Consider the following 15,205-nt stretch of genomic DNA (forward strand, 5'->3'; position numbering starts at 1 on the left):
CATTTGCTTCTAAGGGGACACTCTGTAACTCATTAGGCCGGTTATCACGGTCATTCCCCACCCTCTGGCAAATTACACAAGAACGCACATATGCTTCAGTGGTTTGATACACATCAGGCCAGTAGAAGTAACGAGTCAATCTCTCTAAGGTCTTTTGTAGTCCCATATGACCCGCCAAGCCGTCTTCATGGGCTAAGCTAAGAACAGTAGATCGCTTCTTTTCTGGAACCACTAGTTGTAAAACAAAATCTTTATTTTTCTCCTTTTTTGGTACAAATTGTCGATATAAAAGTCCCTTTTTATACACAAATTGGGCCCTCTTCGTTCCTCGGAGAGGAGTTCCAACCGCCTCCCGACAATCCTGCAAGGAGGGGTCAGCCCTCTGCTCAGCAGCAAACTCTCCCAGATCTCCCAGTTCCACAGAACCATTAAGGTCCTTCTTGGTATCCTCATCCAAGACAGGTAACTCTCCCTCCCCTCCAGGTTTTTCATCCAACCCAGTCTCAATCTCCACCAAATCTCTCCCTGCCTGGGATGGGGTGGGGGGAGTTGCTACAGTTACCGGATCCACATTCAGCTGTTGCTGCAGATAGACTTGAAACCCAAGATCATTCCCAACCAAAACGGGACTTTTGCAGACTTCTGGATCATGAACAATTACCAAATGGTCCCCACTATAACCTTTGTATTTAAGGGGAACTATTGCTGTTGGCTGGAAAATTTCCTCCACTCCGTAAGGGCTAATCTTTAAGGGTTTAGCCTGCATCTGGCTGGGTAAAACCAGATCTTTCGACACACTAGTAATATCAGAACCAGTGTCCCGGTACGAGTCCACAACAGTTTTATTGATCTCGATAGGGGCGGAAAACTCCAAATTTGCCCAATTCACATGGGGTGTTTTTACAGGGTTCCTGGTGCATACAGGACCCACGGTCACGGGTATTTCAGGTTTACTCACAACAGGTGTCGCCCCACCCTCCTCCTCCAGAGCCAAACTTTCCACTGCTCCAGATTTTGTCGATTTCTCCTCCCAATTTTCCTCCTGCCGCTGTATCATACGGACAGCAGGGGTGGAGGTAAGAACGGGGGGGGGGGGGGTTCTTCCCACTCAACTGGGGACAAACTGCCTTTACGTGCCCCGGTTTTTTGCAAAAGAAACACAGTCCAGAACTCGGGGGCACTTTAGCACCTTCTCCCCCAGCTGCAACAGAGTCTTTAGCAGGTGTAGGCAATCCTTTGCTGGATTCTTTGATGGGGGGGGCGGACCTTCCCGACGACGCTGTAGATTTATACATGTTACTCTGTCCTTTATTGACAAGATGGGTGCGATTCAGCCAAAACGATTCAGCAAGGGCGTTGGCTTCTGCCAGCGTCCTGGGCTTTTTATCGGCAACCAAACTAACAATTTCTGGGGGCAGGGAGCGCATCAATTGTTCAATTAACAGCAGCTGCTTGATCCCTTTCAAATCCTCCACCCCCTCGGCTGCAAGCCACAGTTCAAAGTTTTGGGCCATTTTGGCAGAGAAGACTGCAATGTTGTCAGTGAGCCCTCCCCTTTCCACTTTCCAAAAAGCTTTTCGATAGTGTTCAGGATGTAAGCCATGCCGCTGCATGACTAGTCTTTTAAAGCTTTCATAGTCATTCATCTCATCTGGGGGGAGGTGCCCCATAAGCTCTGACAAGTCACCACAAACTAGGGGACGTAACACCGCCATATACAGTTCTGGCGCAACCCCCATGTCCCGGCAAGTCACCTCAAAAAGATTTAGATAACTAAGGACATCAGTGGGGGGGTGGTATTTCTGGAACACCTTCCAGTTAAGATTACTTAAAGTCAGTCCTGGAGGGGACCGTTGGTATTGGTCTCCCCCCCTCCTCGGGACAGGTTCATACCTTGGGGTAGGGCTAGGAGGCAATTGCCCCTGGGCATGTAGCTGTTCCGCCGCCGTTGTTGCGTATCCACGCAAGGGTCTCTGGAAGTACTCTTCCTCCTCCTCCTCCTCTGCCTCGTACCTTCGCACCGGCACGCGCCTCTCTTGAGCCCTCACCGGCGAGTAGATTCTGCCTGGGCTGATTGGACGCTGTCTCACCCTCCGGCGGACGTCCGGCGCTGGCGGCTCTCGTCGGCAGTCTCCTACAGTCATCTCCTGTAGCTGCTGCGACAGATCTTGAAAGTGAGGTGCCATCCGGCTAGCTCTTGGTCCCATTAAAAGAGACTGGTCCACTCTAGGATACTTATCTCGGCAGCGGAATCCACCGTTCACCGGATCTCGCATCCACTCCACATCATGTCCTTCTGAGAAATCCATCTCTTTAGGCTCTGCATGGACAGAATAATTCTTTCTAGAACGCGTGGAGTCCCCCACAGCCTCTGCCTCCTCACGAGGGGATGGGGTTCGGTTAATCGGCGTGTCCCTCCCCCTGTCCACAATGCAGGACTCTCGCTGGCCCCTCCGGACCGTGCTTATTTGGCTGGCATCCACCAGTTCTTCCTCCGACCCCGAGCTATCCGAAAACCAGGAAGCGGATTTCATTCCAGGGCTCACAGTTCTAGGGGGGTCGGCTTCCACCGGGAGGGAGCTATCTCCTCCCAAATCTCCCCATTGATCTAAAGTTTGTAATGATTGCTGTTGCGAAGTTGCCAAACTGTCCTCCATTCTCCTAGCTATCACTATCCAAAAAATAAAATAAACCACCTGTAACCCACAAAAGATTCGTGCCAAGTTTTTAAAAGATCAAAGTGCCTTTCCGTGGGAAGTTCAATCCCACCACTGCTGCCACCATGTAGTAATGTTCACCCCCAAACGCTTGCCCCTCCCTTCTCCTGTCTCTGCTCTCCGGCCAGACTAGGACGCCCAGGGCAAGGTTGGCGGGCTAACTACTTTTCCCAAAACAGAACAAACACGACCCGGTAGGGCTGCCACCACTCCCTATGTCCAGGGGACCCAGAACCACAACCCAGGGAGAAGGCTGTGACCCGTTTAACCTGGCTGTCCCCCTGTTCCGCAAGCTGCATCCACAGACCTGCAGGCAGAAGTTCTACGGTAGAGCGTAACCAAGCGTAAGGCTAGGACTTAGCTATTCCCTCCGGAAAGGCACACAACTAAAACAGTTTCATTCTTAAAAGGTTTATTTTAAAAATAACATAAAAAACATGCTAGAATAGCAGGCACTCTTTTGAACGTTACAGATAAGAAAATAAGAACATTGCATAGTATAACTAGCTATACATACTCACAAGCTCTAACACACAATAGGATAGCTGAAATCTTTAGGACTCTGCAAGTTGAAGGCTTTTGAAGATCTCCATTTCATTTTTTTTTAATAAAATTTTTATTGAATTTTCACATTTTATAGACACAGACACACACACACAGACCAAGACAACACATATAAAGTTTCATATCCTAACTTTCCTAACCCCAGTTCTTGACTTCCCCCCACCCCCCCTTCATACATCCTAATTCAATTAAATTAGCTCAGCAAGTTCATATCTCTCATCCTTTACATATTTTTATTATATATATATATTTTTACTTAATTCTTATTACTTGGCCCAATTTTTACTTATCCAGTTTTCTTATAAATATTAAATCCTTTTCTAAGGTCGACTCGAATTCCTTCCATGAATTTCCCTTTTATCTTAAAAATAGGTCATAATAATCAAACACAAAAGTCATAAACATTTTTCTAAAAAAATTCTATCCCCCCCCCGCCCCGGTTTCTGTCCCTTCCCAATGTCCCCATGTCCACAAAAACAGTTTTTAGCCTGGATTCCTCACATCTGAGGCCTTTAAATCTCTGTCAGTCTCTCTCTGCCGATTTTGTTGGTAGCCCTCTTTGTTGGTCCTTGGGTCTCGAAGGAGTTCTAGCTCAGTCTCATCAGATTTTCTTCCATCCAAAGTACTTGGTACCAGCTGCTGCGAAAGGTCAGCTAATCCATACTCAAAGAGGAAGCGCCAATCATATTTCTTGTTTCTTATAAATTCAAATATTCCAAGTGTTCCAGGGGCTTCCTCCCTCCTCTTTCGCATCTTTCGCAGATTTGTAATCCAAAGGTCTTCTTCTTTGTGTTCTGGCAATGTAGGCTTCTGGTTGGTACTCTCTATCTGTCCTGGCCCTTTTTCCCTCTCCTCCTGTTCCAAAGTTGTCTCTTCTAATTCAGCTGCAGATTTTTTCCCGGTCAAGTCCATTGTGCATTCAGCAGAGTCACTTATTTTAGAATTCAAGGTTATAAATTGTTTACTCATAGCCGTAGTCTGCTCCTGCAACTTTCCCACGAGAAAGAACATTCTTTCTATCTCTGCCTGTAATTTTCCATCTGCAGCCATTGTAGTGTTTCAATGTTTCCCCTAGGGGGATTCTGGTTACTTAATAGTCTTTTCCCAACAGTCCGTTACTTTATTATTTCACTACTTTGTTCCCAACCACTTTAATTTAAATGTAACAAATTTAGTCCAGAAAGGTGTTAAATAATAAGATTTTTAACTTTCACTGCCCGTTTGACAGCTCCTTTGACAGCTGTCAAACTCCTTGTTCCTTTTTCTCCAGCTCACATACAGGACACTCCCGGGTCTGGGGGGGTTTGAACAAAAGCTTCCAAAATTCCACTCTTACTCTCCAGCACAAATCTTCTTCTGTCAAATTCATGAAAATGTTATCTTTTAAAAAACACCAAAAAGAAAAAACTCTCCACCTTAGTTCTCCGATCCTTGCTTTAAATCTTCTGTAAGCAGGGGGGTGCGGACTTCCCTTTAGCACATCCCCCGGTCGTACCGAATTCAATGGTAGAAATTTTAAAGTCCAAATTCCATTCTACTCACGGATTAATTAGAGTCCGAATTTCAGGGAAGAAAGTCAGCGGTCTCCGGCCATGGCTCGCGGCTTCGCTCCACTGCAGTAGCGGTCCACTCACAGCACCACGCCGCTCCCCGTACCCTCTCCGCAGCCTTTAAAAATGCTCTTCGTGGGTCGGGGGGAGCGCTTTAGGTGCCCGCCGAGTCACCAAGTCCGCAGGCTTCAGCGCCTGCGGTTTCTGGGGGTCCCCGCGTCGCCATCGCGGTAGAACCCTTCTCCAGCGGAGCCGATTCCCTCCGGAGCTCGGAGGGAATCCGCCATTAACCAGATCGCGCTAACCCGGAAGATCTCCATTTCAAAAGGCAAAACGACGGCTGATAAGATGGGACATCAGAGCCGGGCCTCTATGCGGATTGCAGAGCAATGGCAGAGAGCGCAATTTCTCAAACAATTCCCTGATCCTTTATTCACAATTCACACTCTGCGTCGTAACTTTCAAGCCAATCATAAGACTCAAATTATTTTTGAAAAACAAAAAAAATTCCTTCCAGTAGCACCTTAAAGACCAACTAAGTTAGTTCTTACCAAGAACTAACTTAGTTGGTCTTTAAGGTGCTACTGGAAGGAATTTTTTTTGTTTTGACTATGGCAGACCAACACGGCTACCTATCTGTAACTGGAATTATTTTTGAATACACCAATGACCGGCTTGCTGGTCAATCAATTTACCCCTTGACAGCTGGGCCAATTTGGAATCCAAACTTTAAATCAAAGGGTTTCCTTCCTTCCGTGGAAATTAGCCAGATACACATTCCCAAGCAATTCAAGGACAGATAGCATCACTGGGGGGGGGGATATTTACACTCTCAAACTCAGGTGTTAGGTCTTTCATTAAATCAAGGCTTCCTTGGTTCCCATAAAGCTTTCAACTAAGGAGCCATTTAGTCGAGAGTTTAAAGATACACACTTCTTTCCCAGGGTCCTTGTGGCTGATGAAACTCCCACAAGGCTTCACTCCCTTTGCTTGACCAAAGAATAATTTTCTAAATAAGACTAACTTTACTACAGCATCACTCTTCAAAAGTACGGTAAAACAAGTAAAGGAAAGGAAACACTAGGGTTAGGCTACGTGGCGGCCTGCATGAGGTTTGATTAGAGCTCCCATCGCCCCTGATTACCATGTGGGCTGGGAGTCATGGGAGTTGTAGTCAAGAACATCTGGAAACCATCACACGGGCTACCACTGCTGTACCCACTGGTTCAGTTACGCCATTTTAGACCTGGTGTTATGAGAAGGGGTTCTCTTGTAACTTCTAGGTTAGATTACTGCAACACATTATATATGGGGCTGCCTCTGAAGACTGTTCAGAAACTTCAACTGGTCAAGTAGCTCAAGGGGGCAAGTCAGGTTGAGCATATTAAACCAATCCTGACCCAACTGCATTGGCTGCTGATTAGTTTCCAGGCCCAAATCAAAGTGATGGTTTTGACCTATAAAGCCTTTAACGGCTAAGGACAACAATACCTCAAGGACGGTTGCCTCTCTCCATATGAACAGACCCAGAGTTTCTGGTCATCCTCTTTGTGTGCCTCCCACACATGAGGTTCGGAGGTGTTAACATGAGAACGGACCTTTTCTGTGGTGGCTCCCTGCTTCAGGAATGCTCTCCCCAGAGAAGCTTGCCTGGTACCTTCATTACATATCTTTAGAGGCCAGGCAAAAATATTCATTTTATCCCAGGCCTTTAGCTAATTGTTTAATCTAAGGCCTTTTAAACTTTTTGTGGCGGGCTGGCATCATTGTTGTTGTTTTTGTTACTATGGTATGTATTTTTGTGTTTTTATATTGTAAACTGCCCTGTGATCCTCAGGTGAAGGGTGGTATAGAAATTTAATACAGAAAGGATTCACATGCTTAAGCTATATTCTGTCTTTTCACCTCTTAGTCAATAAAACATAGGCTGATTGAGGGAATGAATGCATAATCCAGATCTAGTCTCTCTCATCCATCTGAAAGACTCTGGCTGCAGCACATCTTTAGTAGCATAAATGTGCAGCCTAGAAAACAGTATGTGCTGCCTTGAGATAGTACAAAGCTTTCCATTATCTTATTGGCTAGACTCCTGGTGGAGCTGTTCTGTGTGTAGGAAAAGTTCTTGGGTCCTGCACCAAACACAATGCCTGATTCACAGAGCAAGCAAGTAGCTCTAACTTCAAAGGTCACAGAGGCTCAAGAGCTTGGGCTCCTTTCACATTGATTCCCACAAAATTTCAATAGGACATACAACCCGGGGCAGGCAAGTAGTCCAGTCACTGCTTGATTTTACATTACAGAGGTTTCAGGGCTCAAGCCAACCACATGAGTTTGTGGGGAGGTTTAATCAGTACCCTGGAATAAATTTTTGGGAGAGTGTAACACATTTTGCCACCCAAAGTGACTGCAGTGTGCACAGTCTGGAGAGATGGGGGAGGGACAGTGGCGTAGCGTGGGTTATCAGCACCCGGGGCAAGGCAAGTAATTTGCGCCCCCTAACCCATGGATTTGCGCCCCCTAACCCGTGGATTTCCCTAACCCCCAGATGTTGCATCCGGTGCGGCCGGCCCCCCCTGCACCCCCCACGCTACGCCACTGGGGAGGGATATTCCATAAAATATCTACAGGAACCACCCATCTTAGGATAGTGCTCTCCCTTTCCTTTCAAGGGGAAATCTCACCTATGCAGGAATCATTGCAGGAGAATCTGGAGCACAGGGTCAGTCAGTACATGGGAGGTGTCAGTATGGGCACAGAGGGAAACAGCACTCCCTGGAATCACCCCCAGACCTTGCAGTTTCATGCCCAGGGACAGGGAAGCCACAATCCCTTGTGATCTGGACAGCACCAGCAATCCTATGAGGGAAACAGAAGGGGGGCAGATGGGCAGAACACCACCAATCTGTCAACATAGAGCCAATCCTGTACCCACAGAATGCCTAGTCAACCACCAGCAAACTTAGGGTACAACTAAGAAACATGAGGGGAGGACAAACAGTGTTATGAGGGGTGTGTGTGTGTCAGTCTGGATGAAACCCTGGTTCCCCTTCCAAACCTGGGATCCTATATCTGTGAGGGCAGAATGCGCAAAGGGAAGCTTGCCACACCACTTCCTTTGTCAAGGAAATGGCTTCGGCGGACTAGTTTACTGCAGATTATGAGTCCAAAGAAGTTGCCAGAGAAACAAATGGGTGGGTCTTCCACACACACTTACCTGGCTGGTAGGTAACAGGACAATAACCAGAGTTGTATGTGAAAGTAAGCTGAAAGCAGACTGGAAGCTGGAGACAAAGAGATATGTTTGCTCTCTGCTGGACTGTGAGGCTTTGCTGGAAATCTAATGGACACAATATATGCTGGAGTGTTAATGTTGTGAGCCCCTCCATCCTATGTTCATTTTGTATGCATGTGAAAATAAAGTCATATATCTTGGACACCACAGTCTCCACTGACCTTTATTCCGAAGGAAACCAAACCCTGGGTAAGCACTTTGAGTCTAGAGTCTCTCACCACTTAGAGATTGGAGTGGCACGTGACAATATTCTCCTTTTAGGGCTTCATGAGGACAACAGAAAAAGGGTCACAAGGTAGGCAGCATAGGCCTCTTGCTGCTGTGGTACTACCTGAGGTGGTGCTACCTGGGGTGTACCAGAAGGATCACTCCATTGCTCTCTTCACTCGATGTCTGGCACACCCTCTGCCTTCTTTGTGGGAACCCTCTTCTCCACAGGAGCTGGTGGGTCATTGTTGCTAACCTGGCTTTAATCTCTCTCATTCACAGGATCTGGCTGGAGACAGTAGGAAAATCGCATGACATAAACACTAACCACCCTTATCCCCATCCCAGATGTTCTCTTGACAAGGTCCATGCCTCTTCCACACACTGTCTCCAATAGCACTTTGGAGCTGAACACCTTATTGCCTGGGTCCAGGGCACCAGACCAAAGCCTCTCCAAAGGACACACTCATCTTGAATGGTTCCCTCACATGCCTGTGGATGACAAAATTAACTGCAATTCCAGTTAACTGTAATTCCAATTACAGTTACAGCAGGAGTCAAGCAAGCAGAAGATGGAAGCCAAGGGTACTCATGTTTCTCATGAATCATGACCCACCAGAAAGTGAGGGCAATCATCATCATCTTTATAAAATACCTACAGAAATATCTGAGATAAGGAGTTTGGCCAAGCCAAGAATTATCCTAGCAGCTGCAAAGCTATCCTAGCAAAAATGTCAGTGTTTAAAAGGAAATGTGTATGATTTTTCATAAAGCACAGACCGCCAGGATCCTGCAATAAACACACATCAGGAAGCACCCTAGGAATCACTGAAAGCTGTGGAATGGCTTTTGCCTGATTCTGCGAATGCTATAGGACTAAGTCCCAAAATTCAAAGGGGTTTTACTGCCACATAAGGGGATAACGGGCTCTTCTCATGGGTCTATTCATATTAATGTAGTCGTTTTAGTTCTGCCTGTAGTGATTTATTATAGATTCTGTTTTTAATATTTTGTTGTAACCCACCCAAGGAATGTATGTTTGTGGGCTGTTATATAAATCTAATTATTATTAATAATAATGGCAACTATTAATTGAATTAATGAGACATTATTAATAGGAAGGTTATTATCAATAGCAACAATAGAACAGCATTTTAAAGGTAAAGGTAAAGGTACCCCTGCCCGTACGGGCCAGTCTTGACAGACTCTGGGGTTGTGCGCCCATCTCACTTAAGAGGCCAGGGGCCAGCGCTGTCCGGAGACACTTCCGGGTCACGTGGCCAGCGTGACATCGCTGCTCTGGCGAGCCAGAGCTGCACACGGAAATGCCGTTTACCTTCCCGCTGGTAAGCGGTCCCTATTTATCTACTTGCACCCGGGGGTGCTTTCGAACTGCTAGGTTGGCAGGCGCTGGGACCGAACGATGGGAGCGCACCCCGCCGCAGGGATTCGAACCGCCGACCTTTCGATCGGCAAGTCCTAGGCGCTTGAGGCCTAGAACAGCATTTTAGAAAAGGACAAATCCTGGGGCCCGGGAGACAACAGCCATTCCAAGTGAATTAAAACGGGTCATGCAGCCTGCGTGCTCCAGCTTCAGGTAGGGCATCGGCTCACCGAATCCCTTCCATAGCTCTTGTCCAGGGTCACTGAATGTGGATTAATTACTCCTTGTCATGTTTTCACTATGCTCTTGTGCTAATATTCAGGAAAGCTAAAGTTAAGTGCTAAAATAATATTCCCCCATTATATTTTAAATGCATTATACAGTATTCAAGATCACCGTGCTTCCACAGAGCAGTAACAGGGGTGTCGAAATAATCCGGATTAAATTATCTAGATTTAAAAAACAAAACAAAACAAAACAAAACAAAACAAAACAAAACAAAACAAAACAAAACAAAACAAAACAAAACACAACACGGAGCCACGCATCTGCAGGCAGCTGGCGCGCGCCGTCAAGCGGTATTTACGGCTTGCGCAGTAGTCCCTCTAGTCCTGCAGGCGCTCGCTGTTCTGATTGGCTGCCGAGCGCCGAGCTGAGAGTTCCGCGACGCGCTTCTTCCTGGTTTAGCCGCAGCGCGATAGGGCGCTCGCTCTCCTGATTGGCTGACGGGAGCGACCCAATCCCCTTTTACCAGGTTTCTCCGACGAACGCTTCACTCCCCCCCGCCCTTCCCGGCAGCCAATGGAAAGGCTCTGGCGCAATAATGGTCATCGGACCCGCCCCCTCCCGTAGAGGAAGGGCGGAAGTAGCCTCTGCGGCGGCTGCCAGTAAAGGCGAGAAGCCGGAGGGAGCCGCGCGAGGAAGATGGCGCGGGCGCGACGCCTCTCGGGGTCCTGGGGGCCTCGGCTGCTGCTGCTCCTCCTCCTCCTCCTGGCCGGGGCTCTGGCGCTGGGGCGCAGCGAGGCGCTGGGCGCGCTCAACCTCCACGAGCTCAGCGAGCTGAAGTACGGCATTGAAATCGGCGCCGAGCCCGTGATGGCCGGGCAGGTAAGGCTGGCTGGGCCGAGCTGAGGCGATGGTGGTGGGCAGGGAAGCGGCAAAAGGAGCCTGGCGGCGCCTCGGGAAAGACCTGCGCTCCTTGTTGTTGTTGTCGTCCTCGTCATTACCGTGGCAGAAGGTTCCGCGGGCCCGAGGCCGCCTCCTCAGCCGCCGCCGCCGCCGCCATACGGCTCTCGCCAGGCTTCTGAGGGGCCGCAAGGCGCTGCGCTGGCTCTGCTCGCAGCAAGAGGCTTCCCAGGGCGACCCCTCTCCCCAGAGCCGCCCCCGACCAGGTTGATGGGTTCATTGTGTGGGTTTTTTTGCTGCTTTTTATAAGTATTGTACCCTCGCTTTGGGGGTTATTTGCAATGAAGAGCCAGGTAACTAATTGTATGAATAAATAAAACAAATCTGTCTGCAATAAACAACAGGTAGGGGTCCTCTGTCCCATTAAAGTGTAGCAAAATATTATTTTAAATTATTATGTATTCAGTTTATATACCACACTTTATCCAAAGATCCCTGGGTGGTGTACAACATTAATAACATTTTTTATGCAGAATAATAAAACAGTGGACACAGCAAAATAATAAGAAACCATAGTGACGCCCCCCCCCACACACATTTAACAGGCCATAGACGATGAACACCTGGGTAAAGAGGAATGTTTTTGACTGGTGCCTAAAGACATGCAATTATGGTGGTAGGTGAGCTTCCCTTGGGAGTCCAGGATAGAAACACTGGTCTTCCCAGAAATTGTTAGACTACAGGTTCCATCATCCCTGACTATTGGACATGCTCGCTGGGAATGATGAGAGTTGGAATCCTTCAATGTCAGTCGGGCCCCATGTTTCCCCATTCCTATTTAGAGGAACAGTATCTCACCCTTCAAGAAGTGGCCAAGGTATGCCATAAAGGGCAGGAATAATACTCATGTAATAAACATTTAATTACTTCAGAAAAATTGACCATTTCACCAATCATGTAATACAGGACTGGGAAGCCTGTATCCCTCCAGATGTTGTTGAACTCCAACTCCCAGCAGCCCCTGCCAGCATGGCTAATGGTCAGGGATGATGGAAGTTGGAGTGCAGCAACATCTGGAGGGCCACGGGCTAGTCAACCTTGAGGTAAATGCTTAGACAGTTACAACAGCTGCCAAGAAATCAGCTTGGGCTAATTACAACCACACAGCAACTAAATTAAATACTACATATTTGTAATCATCTAGATTTTATTTTATTTTATGTACACTTAACATAATAATGGTGTTCAAGAGGTTGAGTGCCTATCCTGGCTAACCCATGGATAACTCAAATTGAAAACTTTAAAAATGTAAGGAGTGGCTGGACTTTGTGGCATAGTGTAGCCATGGCTGCTTCTGCTGTCCTGCTCATGGTGGAAGGTGTGGGCAACAGAGCAGGGGAAAATACCTCTTTGCTGTGTCAAGCCCCTGGCTGGTGCAGTGAACAGACACAGGTCAGGCCTATTGCCATTTTATGACAGTAGCAGAATTAGCACAGAATCCAGCCAATTTTGTGCCAGCCCAGTCCAAAACACCATAATTTGGGGTTTCCTGCTGGCTACCACCGGTTGCAGCTTCTGCCGTTTTGGTGGGCATATTGAGTGCTCGCTCCCTCCCTCTCCATACAGCATGGTGGATTGGGGTTTGGATTACTCTGCCTAGTACAGTAGTTGTCGTCATAAATAAAGGGGAGTTGATTTTTAAATGTATTTCTGATTGTAGTTTAAAGGAGGTGATGCACTTTCTCTATGTGTCTTAGTCCACCCCCCCAAAATGCATGTAGGATCTGTAAAAAGCTCTCACACTTGCCTTGCCCTTTAGATAGGACATTCTTGGCTTCATGGTATATTTGATGATGTTTGACTGTGGACACATAATAGCAGTGGGCACTCAAACCCTAATCATCCTGTTCAGGTTCCTTGACTGCTGCTCTGTTTTCTACAGCTGCTTGCACCCTTGCCCTTTTCAGGAACAGTGGCATCAGTGTATGTTTACTACTCTAGCAAGGCTTGCATCATCACACCTGAGTCTTGCATCATCTGTGTTGTAGTTGACCCTGAGGAATTTGAATTTGAAGACTTATTTTAAGTGGCTTGAGTGCTATTGTCCTTGATTTCCTTTGTGGTTTTTACAGAGGACTGACTTAAACCTTGCAGAGCCAAATGGCTCTTCTTTCTCTCTCCCTGAGCAGGACCTGTGTTTCTCAAAGTGTGATGCAGATGATTTTCCTGAGATATATTTATAGGCAATATTTATAGGATAGCAGTAGCCTTCGTTTTAAGGGAAACTTGCTGCTTCAGTTAATGGGACAGGTCTTGGTAGAAAATTTGTAGTCTTGAAGTGGCAGTACCCAGCTATGGGCATCTTCTGCACTCACCTTCCCCCGCTTGGTGCCCTCCAGGGGCTTTGGACTACAGCACCCATCATCCCATACCATTGGCTTTGCATGCTGTGGCTGATGGGAGTTGTAATCCAAAGCATCTGGCAGGTTCCAGGTTGGAGAAGGCTGCTCTGCACCAGTATCTTAGTTAGTAATCAGTTATGTGTACATCCTGAAAACTATTTATGCCGCTCAGGTGCACTCTTAATTGCATGTCTACTGTTTTGAAAGCAGTGCTTCCTGCAGCACCAAGATGTCAGCTGCCCAACCGTGTCTCTGACTACTGGAGTTTGAAGCTTGCAACATAAACAAATGACTGTAATTTACACAGTGTTCATTCCACGCCCTCTCAGTGAACAACCTCCCCTCTGATTCTGCAGTATTTGGATTTTTGATACTGATGTCTCATATAGTTAAAAAAAAAATCTGGCTAATATATTCTGTTTTACATAAGGAGTCATTTTTCATTAGCACAAGTGTGGGTGTACCTCCTTTTGCTTTAGTGCTGTTTTGACTCTTATGAGAATGTATCTGTTGTAGAACTGCATCCCTTCTCCAGAAGAAAAAGAGCCTCCCTAATAGAAGTAGCTGCTCCCTGAAGGCATTGACAGCTTAAACATCTGGTTTTCCTGTGTGTTGTTCCCTTGCAAGTGATGGAGCTTGGGATACTGCAAGTGCTGTATCATAAAAGGAAATGTAACGTCTGGCACCAGAGTGACTTGCACCAGAGCCATTCCAAGCAGTGGGGAGTGCTTGGCATTAAATGGTGGTTTCCAGGCTGGTATAGAATTGACTGATTGATTGATTGATTGTATTTATATGCCGCTTTTCATTCCAATGAATGCCAAAGTGGCTTACACACATTAATTAACAACATAATAGAGCATAATAGTATCATAAGTACAGCATAAATCATATAAAATAATTAACAAATAATCAGTAAAACAATTGCAGTTTATAAAACACTATTAACAAAGCAGCAACTAAAACATAAACTAAAGCATAAGTTGAACATTACAGTTACAGCAAAAGTCATATTACATGGGTAACAAAACAATGCATCTTGTAAATAGCCACTTGCTATGGCAAATGGCAGTGCAGTTCTATATGCCAACTTTCCCCAACCAGTGCCCCCCCAATGTTGTTGGACTCCAACTCCCATCAACCACAGCCAGTAGGGCAGTGGATGCAGCCCTCTGATTCAATGGGTCTTACTCCAGCCTTGTGTTTAAGCACTTACCTGTGAGCTATAGGTGAAAAGAAATCCTACACTGGTGAGTGAGAAGAGTGGCAGAAGAGGGACACAGCATTTGGTCCCCCTGTGCCTTGCATCAAAATGCAGTGGGCTACAGGAGGAGGGGCAGAGCTCTGTCTCCCCCCAGCCTCTTAACAGGCTTGCACTTCCTTTTTGCAGGCTAGTAAGTTTTCTGGGCTTAATTTACAAGGCTGGCTTACACTCAAGTCAGTATTCATCAGACTGCAGCCTAAGGGACCCTTCCGGATGATCAGGCAGGGAAGTCTTACAAATCTGTTTTTGCTTTGCTTTTTTACTTCAGGGGCAATGGCATGGCATTATATGAGCTGATAAGCTAGTAAAATTATTTGTGGACTATTAATTTTAGTTGGATTCATTTGCAGGAGTGTCTCCATGTTGCTATAGCAGCCTGCACAGCTGCTTGTTTCTTTTTAAGAATAAAGTTTCACTTCCATGCAAGTTCATTCTGAACTGGTCCTTGCCCTATCAGTTCCAGATTAATTACCTGACACAGCCTTAGGTCCTAGCAACAGGAACCATTATGCTGTGCACTGGATTTATTTATTTATTTATTTATTTATTTATTTACATCAATATTAATATACTGCCCTATACCTGCAGATCTCAGGGCAATTCACAAAATAAAATCAGAATATAAAACCACCAAATACATAATCAAAATAAAAATACAACAACCCAATAACCCCCCCACCAGATTTTAAAAGGGTATAGG

The 15,205-nt window shown here is 46.4% G+C and overlaps 1 protein-coding gene across 3 annotated transcripts in view; it reads left to right on the forward strand.

Annotated features, from left to right (window-relative positions):
* Window positions 1-10,600: 10,600 nt before the first annotated feature.
* Window positions 10,601-15,205, forward strand: part of OS9 (OS9 endoplasmic reticulum lectin) — a 39,835-nt gene continuing 35,230 nt past the window's right edge. For 2 of the 3 annotated variants that reach the window (XM_079966698.1, XM_079966700.1), the window contains exon 1: window positions 10,601-10,821. In XM_079966698.1, coding sequence (XP_079822824.1) covers window positions 10,639-10,821 — 183 coding nt within the window. In that variant the 5' untranslated portion in view covers window positions 10,601-10,638. The remainder of the gene's footprint in view (window positions 10,822-15,205) is intronic. The other variant, XM_079966699.1, reaches the window with a different exon arrangement.

Source organism: Podarcis cretensis (genome assembly GCF_951804945.1).
Source record: "Podarcis cretensis genome assembly, chromosome: 2".
In the NCBI taxonomy this organism is placed as follows: domain Eukaryota; kingdom Metazoa; phylum Chordata; class Lepidosauria; order Squamata; family Lacertidae; genus Podarcis; species Podarcis cretensis.